The sequence below is a fragment of the Zootoca vivipara genome, chromosome 5 (genome assembly GCF_965207765.1).
Source record: "Zootoca vivipara chromosome 5, rZooViv2.hap1.1, whole genome shotgun sequence".
Classification (NCBI taxonomy): domain Eukaryota; kingdom Metazoa; phylum Chordata; class Lepidosauria; order Squamata; family Lacertidae; genus Zootoca; species Zootoca vivipara.
Window position 1 is genome coordinate 59,341,545 of NC_142588.1, and position 25,948 is coordinate 59,367,492.

The 25,948-nt window shown below is 45.5% G+C and overlaps 1 protein-coding gene across 3 annotated transcripts in view; it reads right to left on the reverse strand.

Moving 5' to 3' along the window:
- The window catches only part of ETV5 (ETS variant transcription factor 5), a 41,397-nt gene that overhangs the window by 6,746 nt on the left and 8,703 nt on the right, over positions 1-25,948 (reverse strand). For all 3 annotated transcript variants that reach the window (XM_035133187.3, XM_088670729.1, XM_060274600.2), the window contains exons 6-11: positions 17,708-17,837; positions 16,359-16,631; positions 11,555-11,811; positions 8,910-8,978; positions 5,137-5,205; positions 4,532-4,701 (exon numbers count right to left, since the gene is read on the reverse strand). In XM_035133187.3, the coding sequence (XP_034989078.1) occupies positions 4,532-4,701; positions 5,137-5,205; positions 8,910-8,978; positions 11,555-11,811; positions 16,359-16,631; positions 17,708-17,837 (968 nt within the window). The remainder of the gene's footprint in view (positions 1-4,531; positions 4,702-5,136; positions 5,206-8,909; positions 8,979-11,554; positions 11,812-16,358; positions 16,632-17,707; positions 17,838-25,948) is intronic.

Genomic DNA, 25,948 nt, shown 5'->3' on the forward strand with positions numbered 1-25,948 from the left:
GAGGGATGAGCCAATACGAATAAAATTGGAAGCATAAAAAATCCATCGCTAAAAATATATGTGTTAAGAAGCTCATATGTGTAATGGCAAAAAATAAGATGTGTTATGTTGTCACGAAGTAATTTAATACCTGCAGTGATAATGCATAATGAACAATATGAAAGACAAAACACTGAAAATACAAACAGACAAAAATACAGCAGGATCACCAAAGAATTGATGCTTTTGAATTATGGTGCTGGAGAAGACTCGAGTCCCATGGACTGCAAGAAGATCAAACCTATCCATTCTTAAGGAAATCAGCCCTGAGTGCTCACTGGAAGGACAGATCATGAAGCTGAGGCGCCAATACTTTGGCCACCTCATGAGAAGAGAAGACTCCCTGGAAAAGACCCTGATGTTGGGAAAGATTGAGGGCACAAAGAGAAGGGGGTGACAGGGGACGAGATGGTTGGACAGTGTTCTCGAAGCTACTAACATGAGTTTGACCAAACTGCGGGCGGCAGTGGAAGACAGGAGTGCCTGGCGTGCTCTGGTCCATGGGGTCATGAAGAGTTGGACACGACTAAACAACAACACAGCAGGATCATGTAGAAACCAAGATCAAGGTCTTACTATCCAACGTGAGTCTCAGTTTGCTGATTTCATGGCTATGAAGTGTTTTATTTGTGTTTTGTATCAATCTCAGTCTACTTATCCAATTTGGATTATCTTTATTAATGAAGAAACACATCAGCAAGAAAAATAAACACGCCAAACTGTTAATCAGTGGTGGTGCTTCAGGTATTTTACCTTTTAAAAAGGAAGTGCATATTCCCAGTCATTGAATATGACCTGCAAAAACAAACTACTCTTCCAATCTATAATGAAAAATATTGTTATAGTTTATGATTGCTGCAGAGCTGCAAAATTTGACATGCAGCAAACACACATTGTAGCCTCTCTAAGAATGCTGAGAGCAATTGTTTTCAACCATAACTGATTAACAAATGGGTAGCTTTTTTTTGGCCTTCCCACTGATACGTTCCCCATGAATAAGAATTGTCCGAAATGGGTGAATGAACTAGCCTTCCATCAGCATTTTTTCAGAACATTGAGAAAATAGCTCAACTGTATTGATGGACTTCTGAACAATTCTACCCCCATGAGGTCACTGTATATCTTGGTCTTCCATTTATTTTATATTTCCAGTGTCCTTATATTTTGTTCTGCTCACTGCATATTATTGCTGCAGTTTACCAATCACATGGTGGACCAAGAAGCAGAACTGTTTTTCACATTACAGTGTTTAGCTTTCTATTTATTTGTTTAAAAGGGGGTAGACTTCTTGTGCCTCTAGTTATGAGAAAAGAGGCACATTCTCTGTACAGTACCTGCTATCTGGGGAGCTGTTATGGAAAGCCAAGTAAGCTGTGCCAAAGGAGCAGGGAGAAAACAACATGCAAGAAATGGATCCTGGCTAGACTGTGTTATATGCTGCCTACTTTTTTACATTTGCAAATTTTGATTGCTTTTTATATCGTGCACATTTCTAAAACTAACAACTCACCCACAACTTTCCCTAAAAGCTGATTAGAAGCAAACAGCAAAGCAAAAGAACAGGAAAAACAAACAAAGCTGAAATCAGTATGGAAAGAAAAGGGTGAGGGATAGCCCAGCATTAGCACTCAGCACCTGCAGGTAGATGGTGGGACCTACATATCGCCAGTGAGTCGTACACACGGGCCCTTTATCATCCAACGGGCAGAATCCGACTATGTGCTATATTTCAGAGAAGTTTTGTGAAATCGGGGAAATTTTCCTGCTCTAAGCTTGGACCTGGTGGTTGCAGGGACAGAATATAAACCCTGACTCCCCAACGGTTCAGAGCTTTGGGGTGTGTGGAGGCTGGCTCTGCCAATGGATTATATGCCACTTAGTTCTACTCAAAAAGAGACTCCCTGACATTAACGAACATGACTTAGATCCATTAATTTAAACAGATTACTCTGGATAGCATTTAGTTAGGTACAACCCTCTGTGCCTTATATTCTGAGACTGAACACCCAAAAGGTATAGGGGCAATTCCCCACATCGTTGACTCCCCAACGGTTCTCAGCTGCAGGGGGAAGGATCCGTGCTTGCTCTGCCTCTGCGCCCAATGGGTGCTCCAATCTCAGGGCACCCATCAGGTGCAGATACAGGCCCCCCACCTCCCCTTTCCACCTTGGAGATGGGAGGCAAAGGCTTGCTATAGTTCTGCACTTACACCCACCAAGAGTAGAATCCAAACAAATTTCAGGTTGGGGCTGGGGAGAGAGCAGGATTCATCCCCTCTCCTCTGTAGCTCCAGGATCTGAAGGAAGCCTCAGGGCTCATCTTGCACATCAGAGCCCACCTCACGTTTTGCACTCGGGTCTCCCTCGCCACGAGATTATCAAACCCTGCCAATGCTCTCCTTGCGCACCAAGACTGCAAGTGGAGTCCCACAACTTCCTCACCCCACCTGGGTTAGAGTCAAAGTCACTTCTGAGGAAGTGTGCAGGGAGCCCAGTGTGAACTGAACAGAACGTGCTGTTGAGTCAGGCAGTGTCTAATAGGTTGCAGTTTGCTCCAGAATCAGAGCCTCATACAAGGTGCAATTGTGTTTGGTCTAATCCAATTGCATTTTATCTCTATAAAACAACACTAGCTGAACAAGATCTTCTGAAGACCGAAAGACAACCCCAGCAGTTAAGACAGGGAGGCATTGCTGGCAAATAATCAGGGACAGCCAAACTAAGCAATTTTGTGCTCAACAGGTTCAGCGAGAAATCTGGAAGCAGAGCCTTGTGCCATCTGCTCTGCAGTTTCCCCATCTGACCTTCATGTGGACCGGGAAAGAATGAACAAGCAAATAAATAACAAGGCCAGAAATGGCTTCATTTAGAGCAGGCATAGGCAACCTTCGGCCCTTCAGGTGTTTTGGACTACAATTTCCATCATCCCTGACCACTGGTCCTGTTAGCTAGGGATCATGGGAGTTGTAGGTCAAAATATCTGGATGGCCGAAGGTTGCCTATGCCTGATTTACAGCATCTCTGCCCCTGTTGCAGCCCTGGACATTGAACCCTACCATCTGCAACTTGGAGTAAGTTAATAATAAGGACTCAGAGAGGAGATGGATCTACTTGTGCCCTTGCCAAGTTGCCACATGAAATGCCTGTGTAGTGCTCAGCAGTGAATGAGGCAGATTTGGAAGTTACACTGGAAGCACCAACAAGAGGTACCCTGTTTATGCATAGTGTGCAAAAGGTGACATCACACACATCTACCATGGGTAGATATAGGAACTGTCACCACATCGGGTGTTGATGCATCTCTGCATGAAGGCAATGCTCAGCCAGCATGGCACACATCATTGGTATTTTCTCTCGGGAGCACTTGCCATGCCATGTCCCTGCCTCAACAGGCATCATTCCCGGTTGGGAGTGCCAGTATCAGTGAACTGCAGCCATTGTGTCCCACCAGGCAGACTTACAGCAGCTCCTGAACAAGCATCTGGGTTGCTGGCTACCCTTACTTACCTTCCAAGTCCCGGACTGCAGAATCCGGGACCGGCAGCCGTGTGACACCGGAGGTTGCGTCGACGTAACTTCCGGTGTCGCTTTGCCCTTCTATGGGCACCAAAAATGGCCGCCACCGGCTTCGAAAGTCGCTTGTACACATGTCAGGAAGTGCGTCAACGCAACTTCCGGTGTCGCTCCGCCCATCTATGGGCACCAAAAATGGCCGCCGCTGACACCGGAAGTCGCGTCTATGCACTTCCAGACATGCGTAGATGTGACTTTTGAAGCCGGCGGTGGCCATTTTTTGGTGCCCATAGAAGGGCAAATCAGAAAGAAAAAAAATGGCCGCCGGCAGGAGAAAATAACAGAGAAAAACGGGAGACGAAGTGATACGGGGGACCACCGGGAAAAGGTAAGTAAAAACGGGGGTTTCCCGGGGAAAACGGGGCACTTGGCAGCTATGGTCCTGAACCACTGCTATTCGATTCTCAACACCAGTCATTTTAGACAGAAAAGGATAGTTGGGAAGGAATTAGGACAAAACCACCAACTTTTTGCAATCTTTCTGGTACGTGTCCAATTTTAGCACTAAGCAAAACACACACACCAGTTTCCACCATAAGGCCGAAGTCATCACCAGCCCTACTCCACAACCTCTGTGCACCGAAGGTCAGAGCCCCTCCTCTTCAGTTAGCCAGACCCCAAACCTTCCCACTCTGGCAGGTCTCTCCTAGTGCTACTAGGCCCTTGGTTAAGTGGCTTGGTCCAGAGGTCAACAGAAGCTAAGTGGCAGCATTTCACATCAGCCAGCCTAAGGTCTCATCCAGCTCCCTTCTCCCAGTGACACTTTCATCTGAACTTCAAGCATTTCATCCTCTGTTACATTCTAGTAGGCTTCCAGCCATTCTGTCAGCTGAAATTCAAACCTTTTGTTTTGACAGTCAGTAAATTAAAAGTGCAACCGTCACAGCCATTTTGGAGGCTCACTCTCAGATTTCTTTTACCTCTTCTGGCTCAATCAGCTTGAACTCCATGCCCCTGCCTGTCCAGGCGATGAAGTGAGCATTGGCTGGGTCGTCGAGGAGTGTGACGAGGAACTGCCACAGCTGGAGTGACCCTCGCCTCTGGTATGGAGGTCCTTCACGATATACTGTGGGTTCTTGCTTCACTTTACCTGTTCCAAACAACGGCAACACACACCAGTTAGAACTGACACCCCAAGTGCCTCAACCTATCCCCTGGTGCAGTTTCCATTAACTTCTAGATGTCTGAAAGAAGCCAGGTGAGCGAGGAAGTGGCTACATCTGGATGTGGATGATGCTTTTTTTCTTTTTACTCTTCTCCCCATGAAGCAATATGCTATAAAGGCAGGTGAATGCACCTGGCTGGCAGCACATCCTTTGTATGCTTTAGCATCTTATTTGATTGGCACGTAGCTCCACTGCTGGAGCCCTATGTCTTGCAGCAAATTTCCCCATAATATTCAGCACAAACGAGTTAGATCTTATTGAAGTCCATGGGCGAATTGGCGAATTAGTGGCCAATTCTGACCTCTCTAGAGTTCTGCAAAATCTCCACCCCAGACAAACCTAAGTGGACAGTCCCTTACCTTCCATCCTCTCTGGTACAACACAGGTGTCATCAAAGTAGAGCCGGGCATCTTTCTCATAGGGGAATCCTAGGAAGATAAAACACACACCTATTAGCTCACCACAAATTCTTGTTTTATTCTCTGCAATGTATTGCACTCGCATACACGTGCATGTGCACATGCACACACACACATTATTAAGCTGTTCCTTCCTGGATGGTTTGATTCGCTTCATTGCATTGCTTGTTGGCAGCAACGGCAGCTAGTCAGCCATTCATTAAAAGCAACAGGTAAGGCCTTGAAATGCTTATTTGCAAATGTGCCAGCTGCTGCTTCTGCCAACTCCATGGGCTTGTCCAGACAGAAAGTTCCCACATAGTTGGTTTCACACAGAATGGCTAAACCGCAAGTGGAGCAAAGAGTACTGCAAACAAAGTACTGAGAAGCTGGTTTTCTTGCACTACAGTCCTTCACTTGGGCTGTGTCACCAGCATTGCCTCTCCCCATCCCCAGGCCGGCATTTAGACTGGCTGGGACAAGCATGGGGGGTCTGTGCAGAAGCATCCTAATGTTGCTTGCAAGAGTATCAGCATGTGTGGCACTCAAGAATACCCTAAAAAAATAATAATAATCTAAGAACATCCTAGGGTTGCTTTTTATCCTAATTGATTGGATCTGACCAAACTTTTATGCAGTTTAAACTGCTTTTAAAAAAGAAAGAACCTTCCCATGTGCTCCAACTGCACTGGTTAAGTCTCACCAAATGTCTACACTGCATTTAATCATATCACTTTAAAGCTGTCAACAGATTTCTGTGTCCATGGAGCAGCTTCCCTGCTATGACTCTTGTGGGTCTAGTTCCAGTTCAGCACAGACTGCAGGATTGCTGTGCATTTGCAACAGAGGGAGGGATGTCCAGCAGCAGCAGCAGCAGCAGCAGCAGCAGCAGCAGCAGCAGCAGCAGCAGCAGCAGCAGCAAAACACTTTTCACTTTATTTTCCTACTTATAACCATTTCCACTAGTCAACAATTTTAACAAACAAACACCAGTGGCTGCATTTTTATTTATTAACTACATTTATATCCCATTTTTTCCTCCAAGGAGCTGAGAGATGGGTGACTGGCTTCATGGCTGAGTGGGGATTTGAACCCCAGTCTCCCAGGTCTTAGTCCAACACTCTAACCACTACACCATGCTGGGTAAGGCCTGGAGGACAAGCCAGGCTTTGGCCATTTTGCTCACTGATGATACTTGGACTCTCCACACACACCCCTTTGATCAACTTGCAAATGCTTTGCCAGTTCAAATAATGTGATTTGTGACCGGATCCACCACCTGCCTTGCCAGAACACTTGCAAACTGGCTAGAACAGGGATGGGAAAGCTGTTGGACCTCCAGCTTCCCATTGGTCCTATCCAGCATGGCCAATAGTCAGGGTGATGGGAGTTGTAGTCCAACATCTGACAGGCCTCCATGTTTCCTATCCCTGGACTAGAGAGGGAGGGTTCCTGTTGTAGTTTGCCTCCTCCAAACAGACCAAGAAGCAGTTTAAAGGATCAGAGATCCTGGAGACTACAAAATTGTTACATGCCTTATTTGGAAACTGGTTTGAAAGCAAAATCTTCCTTTGACATGTAACCTCTAGTTCTGTACTATGAAAATCATAATCGACAACTTGCTATGGAATCCCTCTTTTGGCTAACGCATAGCCTATAGATCCACTATCCTTCCAGCTATGGTGATTATCACAGTTAATGTGACATGAAGGAATGCTTCACACAAATATGATTTGTGTATATGTGCCAACGGCTTTGAAACGTGGCAAATACACATGGATCTGTTTTGCCACATTTATCAGCTAGGCCAGTGTGCTGGGACTTGATTCTGTTTATTACAATTATTTCCTAGGTCGCTTCAATCACAGGTGCCATACGCAAAGTTCCCAGGCACTCCCCTAATCCAGGCACTGACGAGATCCAAACCTCCTTGGTATTTTATCAGTATTTTCAGTACACAGCATGTACACTTCCTGCCGATGTAGGAAATTTGTCACACGTGGAAGAGCCCTTGGCTATCATCGTAAGGGCAGTGATGGACCCACTCCACTCCAGTCAAACCATGCCAAACTGGGCTTGCTGCTTCAGGGTGTAGCTACTGAGTTTAAAGATAGTTCTCTGCGGTGTATCTTGTATACATTTGAGAGAGACCCTTCTTGCCCAGATAAAGTTCCACTGAAGTCAGGCATTTAGAGCCACGGTTGCAGCTGGCATTGCCACCTAATGTGCCAAAGGAGGAGGCAGGAAGGAAGAAACCACTTTGTGGGTAAAATGGAACGAGCCATATCTATGTCCAAGGAAGGAAATGGGTGAAAGAGATATTGAATTTCTGACAGGCCCGAAAACAGCTCCGTCAATTGATTTGCCATGCTGTGAAGCTCCCATCAGGCCCAACAAGCATGGCCAATGGCCAGAGAAGATGGGAGCTGCAGTTCCACCGCCATCTGAAAGGCTACAGGTTCCTCATTCCTGCGGTAACTCGGCCTTCCCCAACCTGCTGCCCACCAGATGTTCTAGACTACAGCTCCCATCAAACCCAGCATTTAGTCCGAAACATCTGGAGGGCATCAGGCTGGGGGAAGCTGAGTTACAGCAAGACAACGAGGACTTAGCAGGAGGCAGATAACATCACAATCTGAATAAAACTGGCTTCCCCAGTCCATTTAAAGTTATGGCATAAATACATAATTAACAGCTGTAAGATGACATACTTACTCTTGGCAACTGCCAATTTTCTGCTAGGGATGGGTAGGAGCACTTACTATCTGTGAAGATCTAACACAGAACTCAGCGGACTGAAGAAAGCTCAGCGTGGCTGAATTTTGTTGCTGAGACAATCTTTTCGATCAGCGTTCAATGTGGGTTGATCTTCCCCAGAGTTTGCTGAGCAATCAGTACACCTCAATTAGGGCAGTGAGTTTCACAGCACCAGAAGAGTCAGGAAAGAGCCATAAAAACAGGCTCAGAGATAGTAAGAGGAAGAAAGGAAATGCCTAGAGCACAAAGAAGTCCCTGGCTCAAACCTAATGACTGAATTCACTAGGTGAGCGCCAGTGTGGTGCAGTGGTTAGAACACTGGATTAAGACTGGGGACCTTGGTTCAGATGCTCATTTGGACCAGTCACCAATTCTTAGCCTAACCTACCTCACAGGGTTGCTGTAGGATAAAAGGGAGAGAGGATCATGTAGACACCACCTTGAGCTCCTTTGAGGACAGCAAGATGTAAACATGATAAACAAAAATGAACAAGTGGTCTTAGGCAAGCCACTCTCTTGCAGCCTTGCTTCCTCCATCATATAGCCCTAGGCTGCTGTAAGGATCACAAAAATAAAGACCTCTCAACACCCTTAAGCTCTGTAAAAATACTTGAAGTGTCTTGCTATTATTAAATTTACTGGCACCATTTCCCTTGTCGTCGTCTCTTATGTTACAGCAAAAGGGCCTCTAAGCAGAGGCATGTAAGCCAACACTTCTGGTTTCATGGGAGAAGGTGTTTCCCTTTCACTTCCTGCTGGGATAATCACATCTACATTCCTTTCCATTTTACTTCATATGTGCGTAGTCATACATGTAACTCAGCCTTGGTCAACCTGGTGCTGTCCAAATGTTCTGGACTACAACTCCCATCAGACCCAGCCAGCATGCTGGTTGCACCTGATGGGACTTGTAGTCCAAAATTTATGGACGGCACCAAGTTTGTGAAGGTTGTTGTACACCTTGACTTCCCACTTACCATCATGGCTGTTGGGGAAGTAGCCTCCTCCTCCTCCTCTTACATATGCTGATTGACAGTTAGGCACTTCTGAAATAAAGATGGAACTGGGGTTAACACCACCCTGAACCGAACACACTTCACTTCTTCTCCAGGTTAAACAGTGGACAGATCAACAAAGAAAATCCCCGGTGCACCAATGTCTAGGTTTGCAAGATTCCACTTGACAGTTTCTTGGAAATCCAGCATTTATTTTTACGATTCTCCAGTAATGCTTCTCTGAATGTTTTGCAGAGTGCATCCTCCATCCAGATCGGATAGAAATGTATTTCTGCACCATTACTTTTGAAGGCTGCAATCCCAAGCTGGGAGTAAGCCCTACTGACAACCATGAGAATTTTTTCCAAGTAAAAATATATAGTGTTGCACTGCGAGGCTTTCCAAGGGCTTTCTAAATGTACCTTGGAGTGGGCCCAGGTGGGATTTAAAAATCAGATGGAAACCATGCACAAATTATTACGCATCCAATTTCTACACGTCTGCAAACCCCACAAACAGAAGGAGGTTCTGCAAAAATTCTCCGCGGCTGGATTCAAATAACAGTCTGTGCCGCAGAGGTTGCTGCAAAACTCACCAAGTGGAGACCCCCAGTTATCTGTAGAATCCAGCCATGTGGGTGGCCCCAACAATCAACTGTAGATACATAGCTAGAATCACATTTTTGTGTGCCAAGATCCTATAGGCTGAAGTGATTCATGGATGGGAAACCTGGAGCCTTCCAGACATTCCTGGAGTGCAATTCCCACAATCCCTGGCGGTTGGGACATGCTGGCTGGGGCCGATGGAAGTTGGGAGTCCAATGACATCTGGAGAGCTACAGGTTCCCCAACACTGTTCTACATGGTTTTAAGGTTGGCACACAGACTACATAGGTAAACCCACTGTAACACAAATGGGGGTCGAGAAGCAATCTCTGAAGTGGAAGACTGGGCAATGTGGTTATCAAAAAACAAATGTATCATTTTTGAAGGTCTGATCTTTCAACTTAACTCACATCAGCAAGTCAGTGCAGTAATGGAAGAGGAACCTGAGCATATGGTCTAGTCCTGTCTACACTCCCTGCTAGTGGCTCCCCAGAATCTGAGGTAGAGGCCATTTTCCATCACTTGCAGCTGACTCTTTTAACTGAAGATGGCAGGGATTGAACCCATGACCTTTGCACAATACAGCAGGTGCTTTGCCACTTGGCTACAGACCCTTCCATTAATTTCCCCTCATCTGAGAGGCCGGACTATTTCTACCCTTCTGCCATCTACCAAGACACTATTTTATTTTTTTTACCTACTAGGATCTGGCATCAAGAGACAAGATGAATCAACAGCTAAATAGGAGATGACCTGAATTTGTGGGCAATAATAGGATCCCTTGAAAAATCAGGTACATCATATTGTTCCTGGAAGCTGTAATACAATCCCCTTTGCTGCTGCAGCTGTCTCTCCTGAGAAGGCAAAGCCTTTCCAAGAGCATGTGAGAAAATAACTTAATGAACCTGCAGGAGAGGTCGAACACACTGAAAAAGTCAAGCTTAATATTTTGCATTCCCTCCGATAGCACGTGAGAAGCAGGGAAAAGGGGGCGGGGGGGGGAAAGCCTTTAACTTTAGATCTTTCCCCATCTGTTCCACCCTGCCTCCAAGAGGTCACAGTATTTTTAGGCCTAAGGCGATTTGCAGATATGTAGTGGGCCCTGCACCAACAGCAGCTGCACAATCTAAAGTGATCAGGCAGCCCCCTCCTCCTTTCCCCCCCTGCATGTCCCAAGGTGAGTGCTCAGCTGCAGGTTCATAGCTGCTCCATGGAGCCGGTCGCTTAACCCTAGAGCTGCCAGAGAGAAGATGGGAAGACAAAGAGCTGCTGCAGAGAAAGGTGAAAAACTGCCTTCCCTTCCCTGCTCCACTTCCCGCACCAGTAATGCCTTTCAGATTATGGAAGCTTAGTTTGTCTGCTACATCTGTTGAATGCCTGATTTTAACATTTGTCGTCCCCCCCCCAAAAAAAGCCAGAAAGAGATAATCTAACGTTCTAAGTAGGTTAAACACTGCCACAATAGACAGCTGCTCCACCCTCTCCCCTTTGCTAGAATGTGAAGAAAACAGCAAAGCTTTAAAGTAACAGTAAAAAAGGGGGTGGGGTTTTCGAAAACTGAACAGGCAAAACATGGGAGGAGCCTGGTGGAATGTCTAGATTAACAAATGCATACAATAGGTGAGACATCTCTCATAACCACGCACGGCTCACTGGTGCCTGCATTGTTGCCAAGGAAGGATGTATTCTCCAAACTGTTGGGTGATCCAACAAGCACAACAGGATTTATTCCATACTCCAAGGGCTGCCTGAAAATTGGACCACTGGCTGCACCAGGATAAGCAAACTGTGGCTCTCCCGGTGTTGTGGGACTCCAGCTCCCATCAGCCCCAGCTAGCAAGGCCAATGGTCAGGGATGGTGGAAGACGGAAGTCCAACAACATCTGGAAAGCCACAGCTTCCCCATTCCTGGGCTACAGAGTGACTACTGTTCACTGAGGCTGCTTTATGCACTTGATGAGATGCAGTGGGAACAAGCCAGCCTTTGCATGTGGCTAAGAGGGATTCAAGTGCAGCACTCACCTGAATCAATGCAGTAGTCCCGGGGCTCTTGCTTGATTCCCATTGGAGACTGGAACCCATGCCTTGGGGGCCCCGGAATGCCTGGGACCCCGTGATCATAGAGCGGGTCGTGGTATTCCTGCTTGAATCCCTGAGGAGGATGGGCAGCTGCTGGAACAATAGGCTCCGACATCTGCCTGTGGTAGACAGGGCGATTGTCCCCAGAAAGTCCTGGCTGAGGATATGGGTGGCAAGGTTCAGACATCTGTCTCTGAAACCTTGGTGGAAATATGAGGAAGAGGAAGAGGGAGAGAGTTATATTCACAGTTAACACACTCCAGACCCACTACAGCAGGACAGCCAATGCGGTACCTCCAGATGCTGTAGACTACAACTCCCATCAGCCCCAGCCAATATGGCCAATGGTGATGGGAGCGATAACATCTAAAGAGCAGTGACTTGGCTACCCCTATTCTACAACAGCCTTCCTCCAGGCTGCACTCCCCTGAAAATGGAGCAGTTCTGATGCTGAACTTTCATTTCAGATGCAGAATCATTTCGTCAACAGCCTACCATACGTAGCTTACAGAAATCCATATTTAACACCAATAGTCCTGTGCAATATAGCAACAACCATCTGTTATGAAGGGGTGGAACCCCAGTTGGGGTGTTTGTGACAGCATGACCAAACTGGAGGCACACAGCCCTGTCCACATGCAAGGAGCCAACATCTGGATCATTTTGTGCTCTGAAAAGGAATTCTGCAGCAAATGGAGCTGCAGGCTGACCAACATCCTGCTAGACTAGAGAATAGCTGTTATGGCACTTGAGGATGTGCCCCCGGAGGAAGTGCTAGAAGAAGCTGGAATGAGACAGAGGCATCTGCTCAGCTTTGCAGGCAGGTTGGCAGCACTTGCAAAACGCTGCACAATGGGCTTTGTAGCTGCTGCCAATCAGCAGCACCTGCAAACCCCCTTTGGCCAGCCATGCTTTTACCTGCCCCACACCTGACGTAATACATGACAGCCCTGGGGGACGACATCACGATGGAGCAGCCTTAGAACAAACTCACTGATTTATCTGCAGCAAAACTAGGAAGAGCCTTCTCAGGCAAGCTAGACCATTAACTGGGCAAGACCATCTCCACTGAGAGGAAGAAGCAGCTTGCCCTTTGCTAAAGAACAGGAACAGGACTATTTCACTATGACTACATTTTTAGTAAACCAAACAAGTGGTTATGTAATTTTGAATCCACTCAGCAATCTATGAATGCAAAGTGGCTGCTAATCTGTCTATAAGGCGAGGGATTAAAGCCTTTAACTCTCCATGCAGGAGAAAATGTGTGTGCTTTCTGAAATGCTTTGCGGCTATATGGAACACACAGAGGCACAACAAAGCAGAGCCCTGGCAGGAGAGCAGCAACACTCATCCTCAGATCTAAGATCTTAACAGAACACCTATTGACGGAATGCCAGTCTGGCCTGGGGGCTTTTTCAGTGACTTGAAAAGGGGTTGGAGATAAAAGGAAAAGAGTCATTTAGGAAGAAATTACTCTTAAGTGCATGTCCAGATGTTAGCTTAGCTTCCTGGAGTGGACCAGATTCTTGGTTGGATTCTTAAAAAGATGGGAAATGACTTGAAATAGGTAGGACCATTTTCCATGGATGACTCCATTTTTCATAGTAACCAGCTGTGGGGATTGTATAAACCAAGGTTTCCCAAACTTGGAGCCCCAGCTGTTTTTGGACTACAGTTCCCATCATCCCTAGCTATCAGGACCAGTGGTCAGGGATGATGGGAACTGGAGTCCAAAACCAGCTGGTGATGTTAAACATGTATTCTGTAGTTGACCTCCTTTGTAATGTTTTATTCTGAAATCTTATAAGATAATATTTTAGTTTTCTGTTATGTTGCTTTGACTGTATATTTGACTTTCTTCAGATTATTTTATTTATGTTTTATTGATTTAATATGCTGTAAACCGCTTTGTGATTGTTCTTAAAAATATAAAGCGGTCTAGAATTATTATTATTTTTAAAAGAGACACGTCTCCCTATCAGTTATTTATGTGGGGGGGGGGGGCAGAACCTGGACATCTGGATGATGGGCACCTGAAATGGCTCTCTATCGCCCAAATTAGAAGTGTCTGGGTGAGCCCCTAAAAGGATTAAGCAAGCCGCAGAAGGGGAGAAGCCCCTTGAGTCCTACTTCTGAAGTCTGAGAGGCTGGCAAGGAAGGCACGCCCTCTCCCTTCCCTCCGCTCTGCTGTGGCATCTTCACACTTTGAAAGGCGATTGCTATCAATCAATTCCTTTCCCAAGCACCCAGAGGCGCACAGGCTCCATTTGGCTTTGTAACATGATCCTCTGCAGCTGACAGGCCCAGATTACTCAACTTCCGATCCACGTCCTCCTAACCTTCCAGAATGTAACTCTAGAGCTGTGCTGGTATGGCCTCTGCAGGAAGAGGGACTTCCAGACGGGACTGTGCAGAGTGTCCCTAGCATAGCTTTAAGGTCATGGGGAGCTCAAAGCCTGGGGGTCTAAAAAGCAATTTTAGATGCTGGTGATAGAGAGAAGCTGCTTTTTAAAAAGAAAGAAATGAGGTGGAGATAGGGTCACAGAGACAGATGAGCACAGATCTCTCTCTCTGGAGGTAAGCTCATCTTTTGAAGCTTTAATGTTGATTTATGTTCCTATGGTTTCATCTCTTGTGTAGATTAGCAGAGCATTTCTCACGGCATTCTGCACAAAACAGATTTGACTAGCTTTGCATAGCGACCTTCAAGTCCTCCCAACCCCCACCTGCTCCAGCTTTAAGAGCTCATTTCACATTGGTCCTCTACCCAATATTTTTTTAAATGGGGAAGAAGTGCACAGATGAGCTATGTACACATGGGCCGATTGCATTTCTAAGAATTGCCTCCTTGCCAAACGCTGGTTGTTTCATGGCCCATTTGCAAGGGTTTGCATCCATGCAAATAATTCAAGGCACTTTTAAAAGCTAGCCCTGTGCAAATCTGGAACATCTACAGTGGCCAAAAAGGCAGAGTAGTTTCCTGAACAGCAAAACAAAGAACCCAAACAGAAGCTATCCTCAGTTCTAGTTGTGAAATCCCATTACTTGGGGTGCCTGTGTCTCAGGATCCTAGCCTTCTGCTCAACACTTGGGGAACTGGAATGTGTCTCAGGAACAACCGAGATGTAAAGCAGTTGGAATAAAAATTTTGGCAATGTCAAAGGAGTTTGCAGTATAGAAGGTCACAAATCCCAATTCTGAGAGAAAAAGGATTCTAGTAAAGATGGGAAGGCTGAAGTATCAGGCAAGCCACAGAACGAAAGCAGGAGACATATCAATATCAAGTGCAGAATTTTCTATTAAATCTAATGGGAGTCATTCACCACAGGGAGCTGGCAATTGGAAAACAGTGATAGCTAGAAAGATCAATGGCAATGCAAATATCAATGCAGGCTCAGGATGAGAGAGATTTATAACCAACTTTTTGGCAGATATACTAAATCAGTTAAACCACAGCACAGAGAGCATTCGTAAAATACAGGGCAGGGAAGCACCTTTTGTGTTTAGTGAAGAGAGAGCTCAACCCCAAGTCCTAGTTCAGATGACATGCTAAGCCAAACTTTGGCTTTGTGTAGTGTGGCAGAGCAGCAAAAAGGTTTGGCTTAGCATGTTGTGTGAACCAGGGCACTGTTTTGTCTTGGGGATCAATTAATCATCAGGAAAGGAAAAGGAGATTAGAGAACTTTATGGAAAAACCCAACCAAGCACATTAGGGTTTCATTGAGGGCAAACGCCACTGTGAATAAAAGCAGGATAAATAAGCCCCTGAGAAACTATTAAAAGATAAGAATTGAATCTATTTCAGTTTTATCTATTTAAATTTTATTTCTATTTCCATTTTATCAGAGCGCAGGACATAAATCTTTAATAATAAATAAAATGGTGCGTTCCAGTTTGAAAGACAGGCCTGACTGTTGATGAATTCGTATTCTGTAAAGCTGAAACAATGGTCTCTTGTAGGAGTAGGTTACTCCTGAAAGGGAAGAAGCCAAGTCATTTTCTCCCATGGCAAATGAGAAGAAGAGTGGAAAAGGCTAGCCTCCTACATCAGAAGAGGAGGAAGGCAATTGAAAGGGTTCCAAGTACCCAATATTAAAATGGTAAGATTCAAAGTGCCAGCAGTTATTAAATTTAGCATAGGGCAACTTTTGGAGTGTCCCGGCTTTTTACTTTTTGAAATATGGCAACACTAATTTAGCATCCATCCAGCATACATTGTGTTTTTTTTTACTCTGAACAAGGCTTTTATTAGCAGAAATGTCATTGTTTCTAAGAGATTTTTTTTTTTAAAAAATATATTTTTATTAATTGTTTTATAAAACACAAAGATCCAGCATACATTGTGCCTGGGATGGCAGGACCAGAAAGTGGGGTGCTGCCTGCCAGAAAGCCACATTCCTTAGATACCAGGGAAGTAAATTCAGCTATGAGTCATAGTTCTGAAGTCGCAAACTTTTGCCTCAATTCCAAATTGAACATCTTTCCCTGACTTCAAATAATCAAATATGGCATTCCTCAACGACTTCAGGATATAGCTGCATGCCTTCTTGCAATAAGAACAAGATTTTGACCCTCAGAATCGCCCGGCAGCACTCAGGAATAAAATGCACTGCCTCAGTGTGCCAACCTGTGTGCACTAGCAATGCTGCCAAGTTTATATTTTAGCTCCATTAAAAAAACAATGCCCTTGAATGCACAGATTTTAAAAAAGAAAACAGAAAGAACCAATGTACTTTTCTCTCTTTACCTGTGTTCTGTTGGATACTGGTTTTCAGGCATCATCTTTGGCATCTGAATAGGTTGATGAGGCGGCCGGGGAACAGCGAAGGTTTGCTGCCTTGGTTCCTGAAGGGCATGAGGGGCAGGTGGAGGGCCTGTGCTGGGGGCATGGGCAGGAGTCTGGACAGGTGCTGCTGGCAGAGGCGGGGGTGGAAGGGAGGTGCTCTGGAGCGCAGGTGATGCTGGGGTGGCAGGTGGAGTTAATGGCTTGAACGCAGCAGGGGGCTTCCTGTCGTAGGCACTGTGTGAACAGAAGACAGAGAGGGCCGTAATGAATACGGGCAGCAGCCATTTCCACAGCTTCTGCTAGCTGCTCTTGACAGCTCTGGCTTGTCTGCATTTCATGGTTGTCAGGAAGTAACAGTTGAGGTTGTTCACAGCCTCAAGGGAATCTTTGTACTTCAGGCAAGCGACAAAACAGGCTGAGTCATTGGGCTCATTTTGAAAACACTTCGCTCACAATTTTCTCGGAGATAACTGTAGCTTCCAATTGTTGTTGTTTTTTTCTTATAAAAAAATATTATCACCATTATTTCAGGAACAAACACATTGCATTGAAAAACATTGGGGGGGGCTTTCTCTTATCCTATTTGTGATAACCCGACAAGAATTTGCTGCGATCTGAATGGCACATAAGCCTGCCACTCATCAACACACAATCATGCCCACAGGCTGCTTCAAATGTGGCTTTCCCACCTACGTGAGTGTAAGATGGAGTATACACCTATGTACACTTGTGTGCAAAAGCCACACATGTCTGTTTCAGAGAGACTCCATGTACGGATAAGACACAAGCAATCTACCATGTGTATCCCTCCCCACTGCTATTTGAAGATTTTTGATACACGAGAAAGGGCCTGGTGTAACTCAGCCACGATAGCAGTAAATGTTAAGACTGTTATTTGCTTTATGGTTAAAGAAGCTTCCTGAATATCTTAAGATCACAGGTACTATGCACACCAGAACATACGATGCTCTTTGGATGTATGACCTACTGCCAAGGGATGTGGTTAACCACAAGAAGGATTTGGAGAGTCAAATTTGCCCATTAGTCAAATCATCTGAATACTGAGTAATAACTAGCCCTACAACATGGGCATGTATTTGGTTTCCTAGAAATGGGATGCAAATCTAAGTTGGTTTCTACTTCCCTGATGGTCCCAACTTTGCCTACTAAGCTCAGCTCCCAACTAGGTGGTTCTTAAGGTTTTTTTATCAGCATAACTGAGGCAAATTGTAACTGAACCCAGTTCAGGTTCCATGCATCCCCAAGCCACCAAAAAGCACCAAAAGCTGCGCACTGTTCATCCGACCTACCAATAGTTGTAGAGGCACTTTTCTCCATAATTAGCACAGAGCACCTGTTCATGGCTACAGGTAGACAGCTCAGAAGAAGGGCTGTGGAGTTCCCTCTTGATCTTAGCTGGGGGTGGTCCATGAAGTACCACTGAATAAAAATTAAAAGTGGAAGAAAAACAAACAAACAAATCAATCATGTAATTTAGCATTTAACCACATTCCCTTGCATTGGAATAACCAAAAACATGCAACCAGACATTGCCCCAGAGCTAACATTGTGCATACTGGTGTCACAGCACTACACGGCGATGAGCACACACACACACAGCTCTCTCCTTGCCTTAAGAAGAGTTACTTATCATTGGAGAGGTGCACATTTAGACTTCCACAGCAGTGTGTCAGAACGACGGAGGCTGTGCGAATGGCAGAAACCCCCATTGCTAGACTTGGATACAGCAGGCATTGCATCACAACAGCAAAAGATTAACTGCTGGCAGCAGCAAGAGAATTTTAGGGTGGGAAAAAGGAGGGTATGAATGAGAATGTGGGGTGGTAATTGCCACAGAACACTTGTTTCTGCGTGGCTTTTACAACTTCTCATTCTCAAGGACCAAACCTCCACTTCCTGGCATATTCCAAGATAGCATGGACAGAACATGAGGAGAACTCAGGATGCCAGATTCTATACACAGAGGAACTGAGAATATGGTGGTACAGTACATGTTTGGTACCATAATCATGGGCAGATTTCTACATCTTGAATGGGATTCTGTTAGAACCATGGAGTTTAACCACCCTTCCCAGGGAATTCTGGGGCATATTCTAATCTAGGGCATGTCCTCAGGTGCCTCTGAAACAAACTCAGGCCTTGGCTGCAAGCCGCATATTGCAGGAAAATATGGTTAATGGTACACAAGCTGCATTTTATGGAACTCCACTAAACCTCTATGGAATACAGCTTGCGAAAAACATTGTGGTTGAAATGCAGAGCTGTAAGGCAGAAATGATTCCACACCAATGAGTTCCAGTACCTGCATACCACACCAACTGTTCTTGTCTCACACATAAGGATTTCCAGGATCACTCTGAGTGCAACACAACTCCTCTGTGTCTTCCACCTCATTTTATGCCAACACAACAAAAATAAATGCCATCGAAAAATGTCAAGGGATGTGGCTAATTTGGGCAAGTACCTGTCCTGAGCTTCCATGGAGAGAAATAAGGGAACTAGGCTTGTAATTGGATCATTCAATCTTGCTCTCCTAGCATTGCAATGTCCCTTTGAGAGGGATGCATCCTTCACATCGCTGTACTGTCTAAACAAGACTTGGCAACAGAAGCCCACTTCCGAGGATGCAAGTGCTGCAGCTATGCCAATGCCGGGTGATAAATTACAAAGCAGGGAACGACCTTGTTAGAAAAAACACCTCGCCTCAACAAGGGTCACGGCAACTCTCAGCTTAACTGGTTCTAAAAATACACAGTGCTGAATCCAACAAATGTCTGCATTTGGTCATTGGCTAAGTTGGCCTTTTCATCAGATCCCTCGTTTTAAGAGGTACACTCTCATCTCTGAAGCACGCAGAACATCATGTTGACAGCATTATTTGCATTCTAGGCGGTACCAAACTTGTGCAAAAGCTGCGTGGATGTAGTTTCTCCACAGGAAGCTTTTAACCAACAGGCACCAAGCACACACCCTAATCTCAGCTAGAATGGGTCTTTCCTAGGTTTAAGGCAGAATTGTGTGGAATGTCCCAGATTCCTGTTTCAGCAAGATTATGTGCCATCAGAATCACTTCTGTCATCATCTGCTCATCTGGGCAACTGCGGCAGCATGCTCCTCCCCATATAGGAATGTACTGCCAAACTGGCAAGATCTTTAAAGCTTGCAGCAAAACGTATCTCAACAGCAGGGGGGGGGGGGAGTCCTTGAAGCTTTTGGCCTGAATGCCTGAGCCCCAAATAACAGAAGGAAGTGTTATAGCCTAGAGTTCTAAGATTTGGTCATCGCCTCTAATATTGTTGCAAAAGGTGGCATGATATTTAGGGATTTAGGGATGGGGCAGGGGAAGCAACTACACCACCCCTCATCATTTATTCTATATAGAAATACCAAAATTACCCTGGTGGACCAGCTACCGTTCTACTCCTGTTAACGTAAGAAGTGTCATTAGTTGCCAGTAGTTTAAGAGCTTCTATTATAATTTCCATTACTGTACTTCCATCTAGTTTCCCAGGTACCTTTCAATCACTATGCTATACTTGAGACCTGCAGGTTAGAGCCTCATTCCTTAATGTCACCCCATACATTTCTGCTGTTACACCATATTGCACCACCACATTTTCCAGGCACTGGGCTTCCCTAGCATTAGTTCTGGTGGAAGCTGTCAGTCTAATTGGCTCCCATCCTTTTACTCCAGAGAAAATTGTCCTGTTGGAGGAACTTGCCTTTTACAGCATACTCCTCCCCATCCCTGCAGAGGGATAACAGCAGGGGCTTACTCACTGAAATGCTGCAGAAAACACAAAGCCCAGAATGGCAGGTTATTTGTTCCAGCATCTGGATGAATGTATTCTGAAGGAGCCCAAACCTGGTTTTCTATCACAAGAGAATATCTCGCTTCAGATGAAGCATAGGGACATAGGAAGCTGCCTTATATGGAATCAGGCCATTTGTCCATCTAGCAGACTGGCCGTGGCACTGTAGGATTTCAGACCAGGGTTTTGTCCCAGCTCTACCTGAAGATGCTAGGAATTGAATCTGGGATCTCTTGTGTATAAAGCTTGGGCTCTTCCACTGAGCTGTGGCCCTTCTCCCAAGCTTTGTGGGGACATCAAGAAAAACACAGGGACCCAGGTGGCGCTGTGGGCTAAACCACTGAGCCTAGGGCTTGCTGATCAGAAGGACGGAGGTTCGAATCCCTGTGACGGGGTGAGCTCCCGTTGCTCGGTCCCAGCTCCTGCCAACCTAGCAGTTCGAAAGCACATCAAAATGCAAGTAGATAAATAGTGGGAAGGTAAACGGTGTTTCCGTGTGCTGCTCTGGTTTGCCAGAAGCGGCTTTGTCATGCTGGCCACATGACCTGGAAGCTGTACACTGGTTCCCTCGGCCAATAATACAAGATGAGCGCCACAACCCCAGAGTCGGTCACGACTGGACCTAATGGTCAGGGGTCCCTTTACCTTTACCCAAGAAAAACACAGACCAGTTTGGAGCACACTGGATAGTTGCTGGGAGATTGCACATTGCCCTGCCTATACCAGTCAATAATCCTCCAAAGAGAAATAGAAGGGAAATGGAAGTCATACCCTATTCTCCTTCTGCAATTGCCAAAGAGGATGCATTCCAACTTGCATGCATTCTGCCACTTTGCAATTTGGAAGCAGATTTCAGATTAGAGTTGGAAAGAGCAAGTGGTCTCTAGAAGGTATATAAACTGGGGAAGGAGGGGAATGGTTCAGAGGACACAGGCCCTCTAAAATGCCAAAATGCTGAACTCAAAATGAAGTGAAGGCTGGCAATGGCCCTCATGCCACAGCAGAGGGTTCTTCTACTATATATAATTTTTAAACCAACTAATATATGCTTAGCCTAATTAATTTCTAAAAGAAGACATTCTAGGAGAAGGCAAGTGCGTCAGAGTTCTGTACCTAAATAGTGACAGAAAAGAACAGCTTGGCTTAGTCGGAAGTGGAGTATTATCTCCACAAAGGCTAAGCGCACAGCCATTGCCCGTAAGAGAGGATAGCCTGGGTCTGACAGCTTCCAGCCATCACCGCCAATTAGCAGTTCCCTGCATTCTGTGTTCTGTCAAAGCCTCCCAGAGATGGGCAGAGACATCCACTCCTTTGGGGCAATTGGGACACATCTGGGAGGGAACATTTGGTGCTAAGGCCAGGACGTGTTCAAATCCTTCTTTCTACGGGAGGGCAAAAGAGAAGAGCCAAGAGTGCCTTGGACTGAGCTGCTTTTTTATATTAGGGATAAGGTTTTGCTTGTTTGAAAAGGCTACAGCAAAAAGGCTACACAAAAAAAGTTAAGAGTACAACTCATTTCATTAAACTCTGGTGTTTTCATTTTTGTTCAAAACAAACCACCAGCAGCTGCATTTCTCATATATTTTCATTCTGGCAGTATGTTGGCATTTCATGTGTTAATGTGTGTGTGTGTGCCCCCCCATAATTTGCTCTCTGTCCTCTCCCACCCCCACTTCCTAATAGGCATGGCCTTGCTGAGCAGCAAACAGCAGGAAACTCACTTTGGAGGTGTTCCAGCTGTCAGTCACAAGCATGTTTCTTTCCAACAGTCTCTGTGTTGTTTGAGCGGTTGTTTTTCTGCCAGCAGCACAATGGGGCTTAGTTATTCATTGAAGAAGAAGGTTGAGGGAGGGGGAGAGAATCTGCAAGCAGGCACCACCCTCCATTCACAACCAATTTGGAATACTCCATCCATTCACAAAAAAACCCCTCTCTCTCCCCCACAGCTGAGCGCTACCAATCAGGGGAAGGGAAATGACACTTAAGATCATAACAGAGACCAGCTGTCCTGCACAGAGAAGCTTGTGCTGCGGGCAACGTTTATGTAAGGAATTCAAACACTGCAGAAACAGCCTGCATAGCTAGGAGGGAGTCAGCCTCTCCAAAGAGTTCATTGCAAATGATTGTGCAACCCCACTTGTGGTGAGGTCCGGAAATGCCCTTTGGCCGGGGTGGGGGTGGGGAGTAAAAATAATTTGTAAAATCAACTTTTTCCCTTCAAAACAACGGCTGCCTGCCAGTGGACAGAAAATATCCTCTTAATGCTAATGATGCCCTCACTCTCATCTCCATCTATTACCAGCTACTGTAGCCCCTGTATTTATGGGAAGAATTAAGAGAGGGGCTAATTACCCCCAGTGTAGGGGAAATGGCATTTCTTGAGGACTACAGCACTGGGGAAATGGTGCAAATTGCTCAAAAACTGCTCACAAAAGGAAAAAAGGCAGCAAATAGGGGTCCCGGAGGAGGAAAGACAAAAGATATTGGTAGTATAATGCCAAATAAAAAGAAACACATACAATTTAGGGGAGGAAAGCACTTTCTTACTAAGTTCAAGAAGGGGCAGCTCTTGAAGGGTATTTGGAAGCTGTAACATGTTGCTTAAGTCATGTAACATCCTATGCAAGTTACATGGGCTCTCAGCTTCTGGAGACAGCCCCAGTTTTTGGTTTCAACCTGCAGAAGAGCTCTTATTGCCCCCCCCTCTCTCTCTCGGAGTCCTCCCACCATTTATGGCAGAGGTGAGGAACCTATGGGCCTCCAGATGTCATTGGACTCTGACTCCCATCATTCCCAGCCATTGGCCATGCTGTCTGGAGCTGATGGAAGATGGAGTCCATCATTCATCTGGACAGCCAAATGATACTACACCAAACACCCTGCTCCAAGGAAGATGAACCTCAAAACATGGCTTGGTTTCTTTAAGTTTGATACCACCTTTCCCAGGACAGAGGATAACAAGGTACAATAGCACATCCCTCTGCCAACTCCCTCACTGCACAGGCTCACATATATTTGCCCATATGAACTCTTTCATGAGCCCAGCCAAGGCTTGCCTGTACAGGCTGGCTTTTGATGTCCCACCCACACAATATTTCAGCTTGAAAGATCACTCTCCTCCAACCCCACTGGATGTCTCCTGCATGGAAACTCTGGATGCAAACAAGGGAGAAGGGGGTAGGGTTGGAGGGAGTCCTCACAAACTGGAGAGGCCTCTGTAGTATGCAGGGAAATCCTGCTTATCTAAAAGAAGTCCCTCCTCACAGCAACATCTGGATGCCTACAAGCTCCCTTTCCCCGCTTCCATCCATGAAAGCAAAAAGCACTGTTGCAGTTTCCATCAAACAAAGCAAGGCAGGCAGCATCTGCACTGAAGATGCACATTTGAGACAGGTCTGGAAATCCTGGTCAAGCAAGTAACAGACATGCATTATGCTACTTCTGAGCAGCTAAAGGAGGAAAATAACAAAATACCACCTCCACCTAAAAACCTCCAAAGCGAATCAAACTTTAAATACAGTCATACCTTGGATTTCGAACAGAATGCATCCATTCAACTTCCAAAATGTTCACAAACCGGAACACCTACTTCCGGGTTTGCGGCGTTCAAGTTCCAAGTTGTTTATGAGCTAAGCTGTTTGAAAACCAAGGCACTCTCTTCACACACACCCCATTGCACACCCCTCCTAACCACTAAATCTTAATCCATTACTGGCAACGGCAGCCTCTGAAGCCTTACCAGGCAACAAGAGAAGCAGCCCACCCCTAAAGTGCCTTCCTTGGGTGCTGGGTAATAATAATAATAATAATAATAATAATAATAATAATAATAATAATAATAATTTTATTTATACCCCCGCCCTTCCCAGTCAAGACCGGGCTCAGGGCGGCTAACAACAAAATATCAAAACAAGCCTAAAAGAAACAGTTCAATTAAAATACAGATTAAATACAATGTTAAAATTCAATGTTAAAATTAGGAATCTACAAGTGGAACCTCATTTAAATATCTGTAGGATAAAACCTATGGGGAAGGTAACACCGGGGTCAGACTGAGTCAGTCCAAAGGCCAAGCGGAACAGCTCTGTCTTGCAGGCCCTACGAAAAGATACACACACTTATGCCAGCACTCAGAGGAAGAGCTCAGTGCCTCAAAGGCAGATATTTTGTGTTGTGTGTGTGTGTGTGTGTGTGTGCCTCAGAGAAAGTACACATTCTCATTTCCCTGTTCTAATACATTAACTATAATTAGAACCTAGAAAAAAGAAGCAAGCAGCACAACTACAGGTTATGTCTCAACACGCCAAGGTAGAGAGGAAGTCAGGAATGCAGCACTGCTTGGAGTGGGAGGCGTCAAGGGCTTTTGCCTTGCTTATCTGTGCACTGGCAGTGAAGCAGGACAATAGATGCTGAAACAGCACCAAGAGATCAAGCCAGGAACTTGCATGCATAGAGCTTTGTGCCAGCAGAGCTCTCTACCCCATTCACAGATGCCATAGCAGAGACACCACAATACTGCTTTCACCAGGAGTTATCACGGTACAGTTTGCCAGTTTAGAAATGTAAGCTTTCAGAGGGTGAAAGATGTTTAGAAGACAGATGTCCCATTTGATCCTGAATGTCCAATTTTCAAAATTAGTCACTCTCTCTCCTATTGCCTTAGCTCTAACTATGCAAATAGAATGGCCTGGAATATACCATCAGCAGAGTCATGTGATGCTGCTAGACTGCACAACTTTATAGAGATTCTTTGCGAGATCATGTGTTGGAATGCATGTCTCTCCCTGCATATAGAAACCTAGCACGTCAAGGAGAATGTTTAGCCTGATACTCCTTTCCCTTGGATTTGCTTTCTTTCTAGGTGCTGAGAATCCTTTGGGGGACGGGTGGTGGGAATGAATTTCCCCATCCACACTCTCGAGCAAAACAGTGCAACAAAAGCTGCACCATGTGATTTTCCTGATGGAGGCCTGTGCTGAAATATGCATTTTCACCATGAGTCTGATGACTCGCACACTTTTCAGAGGAGGAAACACACATCCATAAGCTGGAAAAACAGAACTAGAGTCAAAAGACCGTGCCTGTGGCCCAAAGGAGGCAAATTATCTAATCTGTTTGGGCAGTAGCCAACTAACGTGTCCCATCAGCGCATAGGATTTCCGCTTGCGCAATGGAACTTCCCCCCTCCTCCCCCTGCGCATACCCTGCGCCATTCCCAAATCTGTTCTGGAGAGCTTGGAAAACCTCTAGAACAGATTTTGGGGGTGTACAGGGGGAGGGAAGCTATGTTGCACATGTGGAAACCCTTGCGCTGAAAGGCTGTGTTTGTTGGATACTTCCCTATGGAAAGCGACTTCTCAGAAGTCACAGTGTTGTTTGTAGCACCTGCATGGGTTATATGCGGCCGTAAACTCTTTGCCAATACTGCATTGTGCTCAAATCCTCACACTGCCGTTAGAAAGCTGGTGATATCTATTTAAGACACTATGCAGGGATGTACCTTTGCTTGCATGATACCAACCACCTGCCCATGACCTTATGTGCAGCAATCATCACCTGGTTTCCACTCTGAAGCGGATTGCTCCCAACTCCTAAGCAACTTGTACACACAAACAGGTTGCTTGGTAACAGTGTGGGCTTTGTGGGTATGGAAAGCCAATTGATCTGGATCAGTGTACACCTGCTCAAGGAATGACGTACACTCAGGGCAACACCAGC